The following is a 13,959-nucleotide window of genomic DNA, read 5'->3' as shown; positions in this document are numbered from 1 at the left end:
ATAATAGATCCTACACACACAAAATCTAAATTTGTTACGATTAATATCTCTGGAGAGAGTCGGGATATTTGAATAGTGATATTTTGATGAGCCAAACACATGTCGCCCGAGGAGAGCGAGTAGGTTACTTTCTATTCCTCCAAACACTCAGATAGATTTTTAGTGTGTCTGAAACACGACAGTATTTTCCCTTTCGAAAATAAATAATATTAAATATCAAACAAGCAAACCTATAACAATATCTCAAAACATATGCTCTATATATAATATCATATATATAAATATATACTCACACATAGTATGTTTTAGTTTTGCAGCTTCGATGGGTCTCTAACCTACCCCTTCAAAATTTTCAATCATCCAACAGCGCGGCCAGTGGCTATAACCTAGCTCCAAACCTCCGTGGCTGGTGGCTGAATTAAGATCGGAACTAGTAAGAATGGAGTTGTTGAACAGTAGGTCGTGGACGAACGAGAAGCACGTCAAGTTTTTGAACAGCATGGAGGAATCCTTCGTGCGTGCCATGTTTGAGAAGAAGAAGGATCACCGTCGTCCTCCTCGTCTCGACCGGTACTTTCCGGACACCTCTGACTCAACCCTAGATCTCAAAACCAGCAGCAGAATTTCCAAAAACCATAACTCTTCACAAGGTAATTAATTCAAGGAAAAATTACTTTCCATCCTGATTTTTCCTACTCTATTGACTAAAATTTTATTTATTTTCAATTTTTATCAAATCCTTAGATTTTAATAAATACCATTAATTATTTTAATAATAAAATATTTTTTATTTCTAAATATATTCATTTAGTGTTAGAAACGTGTTATTTGTTATATTTATATTCATGGCTAAAATTTTTATCATATATTTTTATTTTGTAGTTTGTATCCATTTTTTATTTGCAACCTTTTTTTTTTAATTTATACCAATTTTCTTTTCAATTTTAATTTGTACTCATTTATTAATTCTTTTTTGTGCTCATAATTTTTAAACTTTTATTTGTATTTGTATTCGTATTCATATTTTTAATTTATTTGTACCCATTTTTAATTTTGCTAAATGTACCCATGCTAATTATATATATTTATTTTATCCTTTAAAATATGTTAATAATTATGTAGGTACATTATTTTTTTGCTATAATTTTTGTGAAGAACAATATTACTCTAAAATTGATTTTTAAGTATTTATGGTATTTAAAAATATTATTTGAATTTGTTTAAATTTCATAATTTGTGAAACATTAAATGCATAAATGCATGAATTAAATGGATTTGGATCCTCGCCGGATCCCCTCCTGGGAATCCTAGAGATCAACAAACACGGACCGTTGATAAAAAATCATGCGGTCCCAATTAAATGTTTTTTATATTTTTAAAAGTAAAACAGAATCGTTTTGCGTGAAAAATATAAAAAATAAAAAAATTATGGCAGCACAATTTTTGATCAGCGGTCCGTGTTCGTTGATTCCTAGGATCACAGGGAGAGGATCCGGCGAGGATCCAAATCCTTAAATATCTTAAATAAGGCTAAAGACATCGATCAAAATTTTAAACAAACAAGATTTTAGTCTAACAATTAGATTGATTAGGAGCCGGAACAAAAATGATTCTTAATTCAATATTATAGAAATTGAATTTATATGCGTTTAATATATATATGGCTCTATATATAAACAGCACCTAAACAAAATAGTGAACGTAAAATGTTTAAAAAACAAAAACTGTAAATGCAAGTCGAATATGGATTTTGAGTATTATTATTTTGAGAACTATTGATTAGATTAGAGCTCAGTCATCTGCTAATAAGATGTGGCTGAATTTCTAGGACTCGAATTTTCTGTAATAACCATTTGAGCTATTTTTTGGGTGATCCACGGCCACCCCTTATGTTACAAAAAAAATGCAGATCGAATATACCTTGTGATATTTTGAGATGCGGTGCAAGTAAGCAGCTATGTGATTTATTCTGCTAATTTTCGTTTAGTAGTTTTCTTAGTGGTAATAAAAAGTACTTATTCGGTTAATGATATTTGGTCTAGGTGGCAGAATGGGCGGTAGATGTCATAAAAGATCGAGGATGTTATCATCTCAGCCGTCCATTGCATCACAAGATCAGGTTGGCAATTAACACTGAAATTAGTAATGCTATTTACAGTTTTACACACATTTTAACAAACATTTAACTGATAGAATGCCGTCACTAAATACTATGGTCTGATGGTATTCATTTTCATTTAGAAATGAGAGGTCTTAGGTTCGAATCTCGTGGATGGTGAATTCGATATCAAATTAGGTTGTCCATTGTATGGCCTAGCCGAACTCCTCCTCTCCTTAGAGTAAAAATATCGATATACTAAATATATATATATATGTGAATCACTTTATAAAAATCATCTCTAAAAAAATGAATTAAAGTTAAGGTCATTTAGTTAATCTATTGTAGCAAATACATTAATGGTTCGTTATGTTTTTACTAATTTTGTTCTTTATTATATTATTCGATGATTAAACGATTTTAATTTTAATTAATTTTAAAGTAATTAGAAACTCCTACTCATATTTGAGTAACAAAATATTATTCCAACTCATAAATACCATTTGATTAAGTATGTGGGTTGATCTTTTCTTAATTAATTGCGTGTCCCCGCCGCAGGTGGTCCCACAGATTAAGATCATAACGGTTGATGATAAAGATGAAATAGAGCACCACAAAGGACCTCAGCTGGCACTGTCTGCACCTATCAACTAAGAAATGAGATCATCCATCCATGGATATAGAAAACCTTTTAGTGTGATCGGTATACGGAATGGTACACCACGTGTCATTATATAAATGGTGAGATATGTATGTTAAAATGTTAATAACTTAAAAAATAAAATTTCTCACCACTTATATAAAAATACGTGATGTATCTTCTATGTTCCGATCACAATGAAAAATTTCTCTATAAATATGATTAGTTCTTGCTAATGTTAATCTTATAATTATTAATTATTTCTAGGGTTTTCTTTTATTTGGGGGAAACGATAGCGATGGTGTAATTGATTTTTTGGCGACAAAAGGTTGCATTAATTTGGTGATGGGTTAGGGAACCTTTCAAGGAAAGAAGAGAAAAAGGACAATAAGAAAGGACAAGGATTGTTTACCTTCCACTTTCGGTGCCCTTCTGTTTTGTGTTATTACTGTTAAGTCACGTCAACATTTTATATTGTTTTTTTATAGATATAATAAGACAAAAATGAATAGTAATATAAAATGTTGACGTGGTTTAAACGTGACCACACAAACAGGAGGGCACCGGAAGTGGAGGGCAGACAATTCTTGTCCAATAAGAAATCGGTCAAGAATAGTACCAAATCTTGAATTGAGATCCTCTTCTCATATCTGAGTCTAGATACGAACCACTCATTTTAAATTGTATAGAGACCGTTAAACCAACACACTGGTCCATCTCAAGCAAATTAGAAGTTCAGATCTCTCCCTTGAACATACTGGATTTCTGAGTTTTCTGATTACGACTTCTAAATTCGAAGAGAATCTCGATTCTCGATTCTCAAATCTTTGACGAATCTAATCTTTTAGTATATAGTTGGGTGAATTTAACTTGGATAGAGATTTTTATCATTGGATGTGTGTTGTGTGAATTGATCAATATACAATGGGGAGATTACATAATTCAAACTCTATTTGTGTAAGATGTTCATGAATATTAATTAATTTGTATAATAATTTTCCATTGCCTTGTTTCCATAATTCATTGAAATGGAATTTCTTAATTCATGGAGAGTTATGTATGAATTTAGTCATTGCATCACTTGTACGGTTTATTCACGACTTATACACCAACATGCAAATTATGACATGCCATGTAACCTCACTTTTAAGAGAAATTTTTAGTTGTGACGGAACAAGGGAGGTACACCACGTGTTTTTATATAAGTGGTGAGAAATTTTATTTTTTAAGTTATTAACTTTTTAACACATATATCATATCATTTATATAGCAACACGTGGTGTACCACTCCGTGTAACGATCACACTAAAAAATTTCTCCACTTGTAGAATAAATTCTTAGGTCCGCTCAATGAAGCACATCATTTGTTCTACTACACATGCAACGAGTTGATTATCTTATAGTATGGTCCCGAACGATGTTACACAGGTTATACTCAAATATAAAATGTTATGTTTGTATTTGTGATCAATAAGCTAACTCAAGATAGAAGGTGGGCTATTCTAAGATTATCTTCAACTGATGGAGGGCAAAAGAGTTCTCTTTAGCCTTATAACCTTATAAGAAATTATATTTTAATGAACAGTGCTAGGTCATATTTTATATCATCTCCAACCGAGGGGGCCAAAGGGTCATATGCCAAATATAGCCTCTTGACAAAAAACCATCTTCTTTCGAGGGAGCCAAAGGGTCATAGACTAACATAATTTATTATTTTAATTAAATTAATATGGTTAATTAAATTAAACTACCATATTAAAAGGATATGATTTCGAGTAATACGTGTCACTAACGTGTGTAACTCTCTAAATTTCTTATCTTTATGTAAGCTCAACAATTTTTTGGATATGATTTCAAGTGACATGTGTCGTTAAAGTAAGTAACTCTCCAAATTTTTTATCTTTATGTAATCTTAATAATTTTTCAGATTGGATTTCGAGTGCCACGTGTCGAGATGTAATTGGTTGTGCAAATTTTAAATAAGATTCTTATATACGTGACACTTCTTATCTTCAGTTTTCAATGTTGTAGGAATTGTGTAAGTATTTATAGAAAAAAAAGATTTTTTTTAAAATTCGTCAAAAACAAAAATCGAATTCCAACGGTAACCTGACGGCAGCATGACATTAGATAGCCGTTGCTAGCTGATGTCAGGTAGCTATTGGCATTCAAATGGACTGAGCTGGAGGGCTCGCTGGCTGGAAATGGCAAGTCCGCTAGCCTGATTTGGGGGTTTGGGCCCGATGGAGCCCACAAACCTTTTAGCTTAGCCTTTAATTGGAGACGATTTTCATGTTATTTCGATTTATTTTTAGCTTTATGATCGTTTAACCGGTCGGTTGGAGATGGCCTAAGGAGCCCAATTACCACAAAGGCAAAGTATGTCCTTGACAGCAACATAGAGAACATCGAGCAACAAGAACAAGCATGCAGAGGATCATTCGACTTCAACAGCCTCAGAAGAAGTTTAGAATCCAATCGATCTTAAGATCTCAAACCTCCACATTCTCTCTCTCTCTCTCTCTCTCTCTCTCTCTCCCCCTAACTGCCAAGCATTTGTCCCAACTGGACCCTCTGGTCCTTCAAAACCCAAACCAAGTAAACAATGCTCCAATTCTTGATCACCTACAAGAATCTAATACTCCAACTCTCAGTCTCCCTCACTCTCACCCTCCTCCTCACCTTCCTCAAAATCCCCATCTTCTTCCTCCGCGGCCTCCACACCTACATCCACCCCGACAACGTCCAGAGCGGCGTCCGCGCCGCCATCCGCCGGCCCGACGGCCCCGATTCCGCTTCTGGGCAGCCCTCAAAATCCAACCCCGAGCTCAGGAAGCGGTCAAGGTCAAATCCAAGCCCGAGTTCGATGAAAACAATGCTCAGATCTTCCGCCTCAAGCTCGACGAGGCCCACCTCCAAACCCACCTGTATTTCAATGAGTATTCCAATGCCTTCACTTTCTCCTTCGTTGCAATTTCATGTCTTTTGCTTCAGTTGTTGTACTTGAATAACGAATCGGACGATAAAAATTCTGGGTTTTTAGTTAATGGGATTTTTGTTCCGGTTCTGCTGGGATTTGCCGGTGTTTCTAAGCTGTTGATTTTGCATGGTAAAATTGCTTATGAGAAATCCGCTTCGAGGCGGTCCGAGAAGCAACTGAGTGTGCTTTTAGGGGCTGCGGGATTGGTTTTAGGAAATGTGATTTGCTTCACGTTTAGTCCCAAGTTTATTGATTTCCATTTGGAGGATGTTGATGGGTTTGCGAAAATGTTTATTGCTGTTTTGATGGGATGCTTTTCGGGTTTTTTGTTTATACCGGCGGTGAAGAGTGCGAGGTGTTTTTGGCTTGGGAGTCTCCTCTTGCTTGGACTTTCGCAGATTGATGGCATCTCTTCGGAAAATTACCAATACATTTGTAGTCTATCGTCGTGCTCTGCCCTTGTGAAGGAAGTGGCTCTCTTTATGGCTTGGTGGATTCTCTTTGTTTGGACAATTTACAGTTCAGCGACCATTTTTCTTTATCGGCGCTGCATTTTGTATATGTCTTGAAGAATTTGATCTGTTCTTCAAGACTAATCCTTGAGATGGACTTTTCATGAAATTTGAGTGAAAGCGTTGTTGCGCTTTGTAACGGAATTTTGATTACCTCACCTGTGTAATTCTGCCTCCCGGAGGGAAGGGGGAAGAGAGGATCAAACGCATTATCTGGTATATACTTTGACCTCCTCTGTTTTGTTTGTTGTTGCATTGATTCACACTCGTTTACTACATGTTATAGAAAACCATATTCCAAACTAAAATCTGCACAGAATAGGGTAGATTTCCTCCCGGGACATACTATTTTGTGACGGAAATATTGTTATGATCAACTAGCCTAACCTACGTCTCGCATGGTAAATATTTGAGTCAAAGATTGCGATTTTTGCACGCCAGTTTGGCCATCTGCAGTCAAAATTAGGAATGTGTAGTACCTTCTTTCTGCTCTCCCATACGACTAGATTTTGTTTATCTTGTTTATCAAAATATTCAAGACTATGTTTATAATCCTCGTGTTATGATATGAGTCGACGACTTAATTTTATTTCTTTGAAAGGGACAACTGGTAGCTGGCTACGATTATTTATTTCTTCCGAGCCCAGAGAGGTTATGGAGAATTTCACCCTGCCACATTCAAGCACACTCACCAACTTGGAGCCTCTAACCTGAGACCTCCCATATTTTTTGTTTATTAAGGAACCGCAGTCCGCCTCCTTACCATTAAACCATTTGCTGTGATTAAATTGATATATACTCATGTTACAAAGTGATGATGCACTTCCTCATGAATAGTGGTAAAAAAAAGACCACGATTTTATATCACATTCCGTGTAGAAGGGGGGAAATATGTTCTCCACGTGTTTTTTTTCTTCTTATTCACAATCCTTTTCAAATCTCCATTTAATTTTTTATTGCTTTATCCAATTTAAAAGCTAAATATAACGATGAATGTAAAAATCATTTTCCGAATATGTTATATGATCATTTATATATAATTAAACTTAGATGCTTTAAATCATTATTGTCAAACAATAAGATAATCTACATTGAATTAACTCGGGTACAAAGACAAATGTTTTCAACCAATTGGACTTAATACTTGTAATTTCAATTAATATAAAGCTAGACTACTTAGTGTTTTATAAATCTTATGTAACATTAAGGAGGTTATAAATCGAGAAAGTCATAAATATATTATATTATTATGACAGAGATTAATTAGTAATATTATGTGACAATTTACAAATTTAGATATTGAAGTGCATATTGTGGTTTACATTTTATAATTTTTTTAGATTTTGCATGCCATGTAAACGTAATGAAAGTCATAAATGGAATTTCGATTGTGGTTTACATTTTATAATTTTTTAAGATTTTGCATGCATTGTAAACGTAATGAAAGTTATAAATGGATATTCGAAACTATATAAAATATTGTTTAACGTCAATTCCATATGAACATTATAAAACATTGTATGCTAAAGGAGAAGTTATAAATCCCTTTTTGTTGTCTATTGTAATTTTTCCTAATTGATTTATGATTGTATTCAGATCTTGCATTTTTTTTTTTCTGTTAATGAATAATTTGTTGAATTCCAAAATCTAATTTAAATGAACAATCATCCGATTACTGATTATTGAATCTGTTTTAATTTCACTCAGTTCATACTGCAGCCACTTTCATAGAGTGTTATTTTTGAGAAAATCTATTTAGCATTTTTCCACAATACAATTTCCGCACGAACCTCTGATAAGTGGCTTACACGCAACCGAAGAAAAATCAAGAGGTTTTTCAGTATGATTTTGGAACACAGGATAATATATCATGTATAACTATTCTAATTATAAAATATATATGCTAAAAAATACAATTTTTCACTATTTACATAAAAACACGTAATGTACCACTCATATTCCTGTTACCTTGAAAAATTTCTCGAAAATCTGACCTCGAAGTTTCTCGAAAGTGAAAGAGTTTCGTGTGGGTTCCTCTGTCTTTTTTCCCACTCCCTCTCTCTCATCATCATCATCTCTCTCTCTCTCTTCCCAACTTCCCACCCTATAAATTCCCCAAGAATCTTCTAGAACCGCCATTCCCGATTCCCACCACCATTTCTCCAACCCAACTCTCTCTTTGGTTTGCTCTCATCGTCCTCCAAATTTTAATTTCAATTTTCCTTTTCCGTTAGAGGCGCGGCTTTTGATATGGCTCCGACGCCGGTAGAGCCGAATGGCGAGTCCACGTCCGGCGAGTCGTTGCAGCGAGCTCTGCCGACGCCGTTTTTGATCAAGACGTATCAGCTCGTCGACGATCCCTCAATCAACGACGTTATCTCCTGGAACGACGACGGATCTAGCTTCGTCGTCTGGAACCCCACCGTCTTCGCCAGAGATTTGCTCCCCAAATACTTCAAGCACAACAACTTCTCCAGCTTCGTCCGCCAGCTCAACACCTACGTAAGCATCTTTCGGTTTCAAATTCTTCAATTTCCGGCGATTTTCTGGTCCGAATTTATTAATTTCTGAATGTTTTGTATTCGAATTCAGGGATTTCGAAAGGTTGGGCTGGACCGATGGGAATTCGCGAATGATTGCTTCCAAAGAGGCCAGAAGCGGCTTCTCTGCGAAATACAACGTCGGAGAAGCACGCCTCTGGCACCGCCGGTGGCGTCGGCATGGGCGGTTCCAGCGGCGAAACCGATGATGTCGCCGTCGAATTCCGGCGACGAGCAGGTGATATCGTCGAGCTCGTCGCCGAACAGAGCTCCGTCGAAACTCATGCACGAGAACGAGAGGCTGAGGAAGGAGAACATGCACCTCACCAAGGAGTTGGCAGACGTCAAGTCTCTATGCAACAGTATCTTCAGCATGGTCTCGAATTACGCGTGCTCCCAATGGGAAAGCGGCTTCCCGGAGCTGAAACCGCTCGATCTGATACCCGGGAAGAGGTTTTCCGTCAAGGGGGAGAAGGAAAAGGAAGAAGAGGCGAGACTGAAGCTTTTCGGGGTGGCGTTAGGGGCCAAGCGCGCGAGAGAGGCCAGCGCCGACGGCGTAGAGGAGGATGAGACCGACTTGCGGCTTCAGCCGAGTGAGCGATTATTAGTAGGAAGTTACGGTAGATATTAGATTGAGGCACGTGTTAAAATGTGTTCACGTGCGTGTCAGCATTTAGGGGCCCATTTCCTGGACTAGATTCTCTCACCTTCCTCTTTCCGTCTCCTTCCATTATCTTCTCCTCTTATATTTTGTATTTTATTTTTATATTTTTATAAAAAAATTAATATAAAAGGTTAATGTGTAATCGATCAAATATGAAATAAGAAAAAAAAAAAAAAAAAAAAAAAGAATCCTACTCCTCCATTCCCTTCAAGAAGTTTCTCAGACGTTCTACTCTTTCTTGCTTTTAGAAATAGTACTTTTGTTTTTATCTTCTGCCTTTGATTTTGCGTAATATTGTACATGGAAGATGATCAAACGTTCCCACTTCCCACAAGGAAAAAAAGAAATTAAAGACCATATCCAATGCAACGGGTGTCTATTGTACTCGACTTGAACGGAGGTTTATTGAACAATGTCCGCACATAATTAAATATCGTTATTGTACAAGTAGATCTTATTGAGTAACGGTTATTTTGGAATGTAATAATTGTGTTTATGTGTAATAATTGTTCATTTGAGGATAATTCTTTTTTGTGCGGGCTGGTAAGACTTTTATCGAGCCTCATTATGTACACTATCCTTAGTTTGTATGAATTCGATCTTACTTAATGAATAACTTACTTTTGATCAAAAAAAAAAAAAAAACCCCGAAGAATATAAAAGTTGGAAGTGGGATGTGGGATGTGGAATGTGATTGTGATAGATTATGGTTATGAAATCAGTTATGCATGCCTCATATAAATGTTCTTACCAACAATTGGTTCTAGCGTATCTCACGTATCGCTGTTAAGTAAGGCGGAAGCTAGCTACTTGCTTGTTAAAGGTGCTCGCTATAAATGATGAGTGTTCACCTTTAATCTACGTAGATCAAGTACCCACTAACTTGTGGGACATTGGTAGAAAAAAAAAAGAATGAGAAATTAGGTTCACATCTCTCTTTTTACTACTCAATTGATTAAAATAGGAAAATTTTATTTAAACCCATGCAACCTCTTTTTACACCCAATTTAAAATTTTGAATGTTAATTGTCTATTTTACCCTATTGTATAATTACGATTAAGTACAAAATGAAATTAATAATAAAACTTAAATTTATTAATAAAGCCAAACACTATAATTAAACGCTACGATTATTCTTTGTTTATCCTACGTTCATTATGGCTAAAACCATAATACCGCTCGTAGAGAAAAATAACTTTTTGATGATATGCAGACTGTATGCATCTGCAGGCGAAATATGGCTACCTTAGCAACTGCTGAAATTTGTGATACGAATACAACTCTTGTGGGAAGCGGAGGTTTGCGTGTGCTGCCACCAATTTTCCAGGTATACGGACAATCCCGAGCATTCTCATGCCCCATTACGACACTCAAGGTGTTCGAGGACAATGTCTTAGTCAGACAGCTTCTCGAAACCAAAGGCTAGGGAAGAGTTTTGGTCATTGATGGCGGAGGAAGCATGAGATGTGCTTTGGTTGGAGGGAACTTGGGACAGTTGGCTCAAAACATGGGATGGGCAGGTGTTGTGGTGAATGGATGCATTAGAGATGTAGATGAGATCAATGAGTGTGATATTGGGGTGAGGGCTTTGGCATCTCATCCGATGAAGTCGAACAAAAAAGGCGTCGGAGAAAAGCATGTTCCGATCAACGTTGCAGGAACCTTGATTCGTGAAGGCGAATGATTTTCATTGCAATTCAAAAACATGCCTAGTACAAGCAAATCATGACGACACATTGATACTTTACCCAACCATTGCCCCAAAAACCAAGGCTGGCTAGCTGTTTGCAGAGGAAAGTTAATAGATTCACAGAGCAGAGCATAACAGGGACAAAGACCGACAATCACTGATATTCAATGGGTGTAAATATAAATCCACATATTAAATTGGGTTTATGAGGGTATATTAGGTATTAAATTTGGGTTTAAAGAGATATTAATTGACACGCCCCGACCCTGATATTCCCCAAATACCAGGATAGGCACGTGCTGGCCGACACCCGAGGGTGACGAAAGCCATTAATTGATACAAAAGCTAGGAATAAGAAATAAATATGGGTTATGAATCTAAAAACAATAAATTAACAATTTAGGAACGTGTTCAGAACATACAACTAAACCTAGTCACTAACAAGAATTAAGATAAGATTGAATGAACAAGGAGTAGGTCCTACCCCGAGAGGACTCGAAGATGCCGCTGCGGAAGTACCTTAATGCCGGGGTTATGTGCCTTCAACCTAAGTCCTGAATGGGGGCGCAAAACAAGGGTGAGTGGACCAAGTTTATATACATACATAGTACGAAAACAGTTACGAACATACTAACCCCCACAGTTTAATAATGAAAACTACTAGAATAATAAGTGATAAGCTTTTCAGAAACCCTTAGCATGCCATAAAACAATTCATATATCTTTCTGCAAATCAATCTCAGAAAATCATATCAAAATTTATCTCAGCAATCATGTCAGGAAGCATAACACAAGTTGTGCTGCTAGTGAGTGCACTGAATAACAATACTCCCGGCCCAATGCCTGCACCTCAGTCTCTGTGCCCGTAGCCAGAGATATCTCCCTCCCGGCCCAATGTCTGTCTCCGTGTCCCTCAGCCTTTCGCTAGGGATTATTTCTCCCGGCCTCAATGCCAACACCAGATCCTCGCCCCAGGCGGCATAGTGTTCACTAGGTATGCACAAAACATAATTCACCTCTAAAATACAACTTTGTAGCATAAATTCATCGATCCTTTATACTACGAAGAGGTGTTCGAAAGTCATTTGAAACACATTCTTAGCATCCTATCGTCATCGATCAGATAGTCTACCAGAATGAGGGTTCTATAGAAAATACGATATAATGGAAATAGTTCAAAACATATATATATAATCACGTATAATCAAATCATCATGCTTCCTGTAAAGTATTTCTCAAATCAATAATTCTGCAAGGCATGCTATTAAATTATGCAATTCTATCAATAAAACATGCAATTTTCGAAGGTGGTCCACTCACAGATACTCCGTCAAAAGCTGCGCCACTAGCGAAGACAGAAACGTTGCGATAAGTGTCCCTAAGTACAAGAACGTACAGTTAATCAAACTACCCAACAATATAATTCTAGGAAATGGAAATGGGCCTTGGATTTGGATAGGTTAGGATCAAGAGGTGGTTTGGGCTTGAGCCCAACCCATACTTATACACACACGGCACACACACACCAAACATTTACACATAAATATATATATATATACACACATATATAAACACACACACACTCCCACGCATGCACACATATATATATACAAATATACACACAGAGGCAACATGCATATATATATATATATATATATATATATAGATACATACATATAAACACACACACGCACAGCAAGCATACTTACACACACACACACACGGTTCACGCACACACACTTGCACAACGTACACACTGCACAAACGCACACTCACGAACTCGCCGGAGTTCGTCGTCGGAACCGGACATGCATGCACAAGGGATGGTAAGAGTTAGGGCTTGAATAAGGGGTTCTAAAACTTCACAAATATACCTAAGAACTCACCTGGACGCACTGCAGCAGGTTTTGGGAAGAGATGGACCTCGAACTCGTCAGAGTTCGTCGTCGGAGCTAGATTATTAGCACAGAGAAAAACTGAGATCAAAACCCTTGAGTTTTGTCATAAAACCAACATGCATAACCCAGAAATTTGAAGAAGGAACACAATCCTCACCTGGGTTCGCGTGTTAGAGCTTTGAAGCTCTCGGCTTCAATGGCAGAAAAGCCCACGGTGCTCAGATGGCGCATGCAAGGGTACCATTGAGTTCGTTAGGTCTCAAGGATTCCAAATATATGGTTTTTGGGGTTTGATTTGTAAGGGGAGTGAGGTGAAAGCTAGAGAGAAGCTCTCGGAGCTTAGAGATAGTGTGAGTTCCTGAGAGTTAGAGAGAGATAGTTGATTCAGATATTAGAGGGGAAAGAGAGACCGGAACCATGATAGAAGTATAAAAATAAGGCGGGTCCCACGACTCACTAATTAAAGACTAAAGAAATCATTTTAATAAGTAGAAAGTGGGTGTGGTTGTAACATTAATAGTTTAGTTAAAAAACAAATGGGTGTAAAGAGTAAGTTGGATGTAGAAATATGTTAGATGAGTTTAAATAAAATTTCCCTTAAAATATTATTCATTTTCAAATTTTTATCAACATCCTTAGATTTTAATATATGTCATTAAAATTTTCAATAATAAAATATTTTTTTATTTCTAAATATGTTCATTTATTGTTAGAAATGTTACACATGGTATATTTATATTTATGGCTAAATTGTTTATCATATACTTTCATTTTTAGTTTGTACCCATTTTCGATTTGCAACCTTTTTTTAATTTGTGCCAATTTTCTTTTCACTTTTAATTTGTACCCATATATTAATTTCTTTTTAGTGCCCATATTTTTAAAAATTGTATTTGTATTTGTACCCATATTTTTTAATTTATTTGCTAATTGTAT

General features: G+C 36.4%; 2 protein-coding genes, 1 long non-coding RNA gene and 1 pseudogene across 4 annotated transcripts; 3 read left to right on the top strand and 1 right to left on the bottom strand.

Moving 5' to 3' along the window:
• Positions 1-275: 275 nt before the first annotated feature.
• On the top strand, positions 276-3,164 carry LOC126615775 (uncharacterized). The gene is made up of 3 exons (XM_050283673.1): positions 276-650; positions 2,043-2,119; positions 2,657-3,164. Exons 1-3 carry the CDS (start codon positions 440-442, stop codon positions 2,750-2,752), a joined length of 384 nt encoding a protein of 127 aa, XP_050139630.1. The 5' UTR covers positions 276-439; the 3' UTR covers positions 2,753-3,164.
• A 2,006-nt stretch (positions 3,165-5,170) lies between these two features.
• On the top strand, positions 5,171-7,319 carry LOC126615733 (uncharacterized; annotated as a pseudogene).
• A 1,026-nt stretch (positions 7,320-8,345) lies between these two features.
• LOC126615718 (heat stress transcription factor B-2a-like) lies at positions 8,346-9,958 on the top strand. The gene is made up of 2 exons (XM_050283598.1): positions 8,346-8,732; positions 8,823-9,958. The coding sequence occupies exons 1-2, from the start codon at positions 8,481-8,483 to the stop codon at positions 9,399-9,401; spliced, it is 831 nt and encodes a 276-aa protein (XP_050139555.1). The 5' UTR covers positions 8,346-8,480; the 3' UTR covers positions 9,402-9,958.
• A 1,536-nt stretch (positions 9,959-11,494) lies between these two features.
• On the bottom strand, positions 11,495-13,422 carry LOC126615728 (uncharacterized). Of its 2 annotated transcripts, none has more exons than XR_007620886.1 (3): positions 13,181-13,422; positions 13,012-13,101; positions 11,495-12,503 (listed from the first exon to the last, which is right to left on the bottom strand). It is a non-coding gene; the product is annotated as an uncharacterized LOC126615728 (long non-coding RNA). The 2 variants fall into 2 exon arrangements; XR_007620885.1 differs by having other exon boundaries at positions 13,012-13,077.
• Between the last annotated feature and the right edge of the window lie 537 nt (positions 13,423-13,959).

The sequence above is a fragment of the Malus sylvestris genome, chromosome 1 (assembly GCF_916048215.2).
Source record: "Malus sylvestris chromosome 1, drMalSylv7.2, whole genome shotgun sequence".
NCBI classification, from domain to species: domain Eukaryota; kingdom Viridiplantae; phylum Streptophyta; class Magnoliopsida; order Rosales; family Rosaceae; genus Malus; species Malus sylvestris.
The sequence above is the reverse complement of the archived record's forward strand: the minus strand, read 5'-3'. Positions and strand labels throughout refer to the sequence as shown.

Excerpts from the sequence above, each read along its gene's own strand:
- LOC126615775 (XM_050283673.1), top strand. The coding sequence starts at position 440 with ATGGAGTTGTTGAACAGTAGGTCGTGGACGAACGAGAAGCACGTCAAG. Across the intron at positions 651-2,042 it reads AAACCATAACTCTTCACAAG|GTGGCAGAATGGGCGGTAGA; the intron begins GTAATTAATTCA and ends TATTTGGTCTAG. Across the intron at positions 2,120-2,656 it reads CCATTGCATCACAAGATCAG|GTGGTCCCACAGATTAAGAT; the intron begins GTTGGCAATTAA and ends TCCCCGCCGCAG.
- LOC126615718 (XM_050283598.1), top strand. The coding sequence starts at position 8,481 with ATGGCTCCGACGCCGGTAGAGCCGAATGGCGAGTCCACGTCCGGCGAG. Across the intron at positions 8,733-8,822 it reads TCCGCCAGCTCAACACCTAC|GGATTTCGAAAGGTTGGGCT; the intron begins GTAAGCATCTTT and ends ATTCGAATTCAG.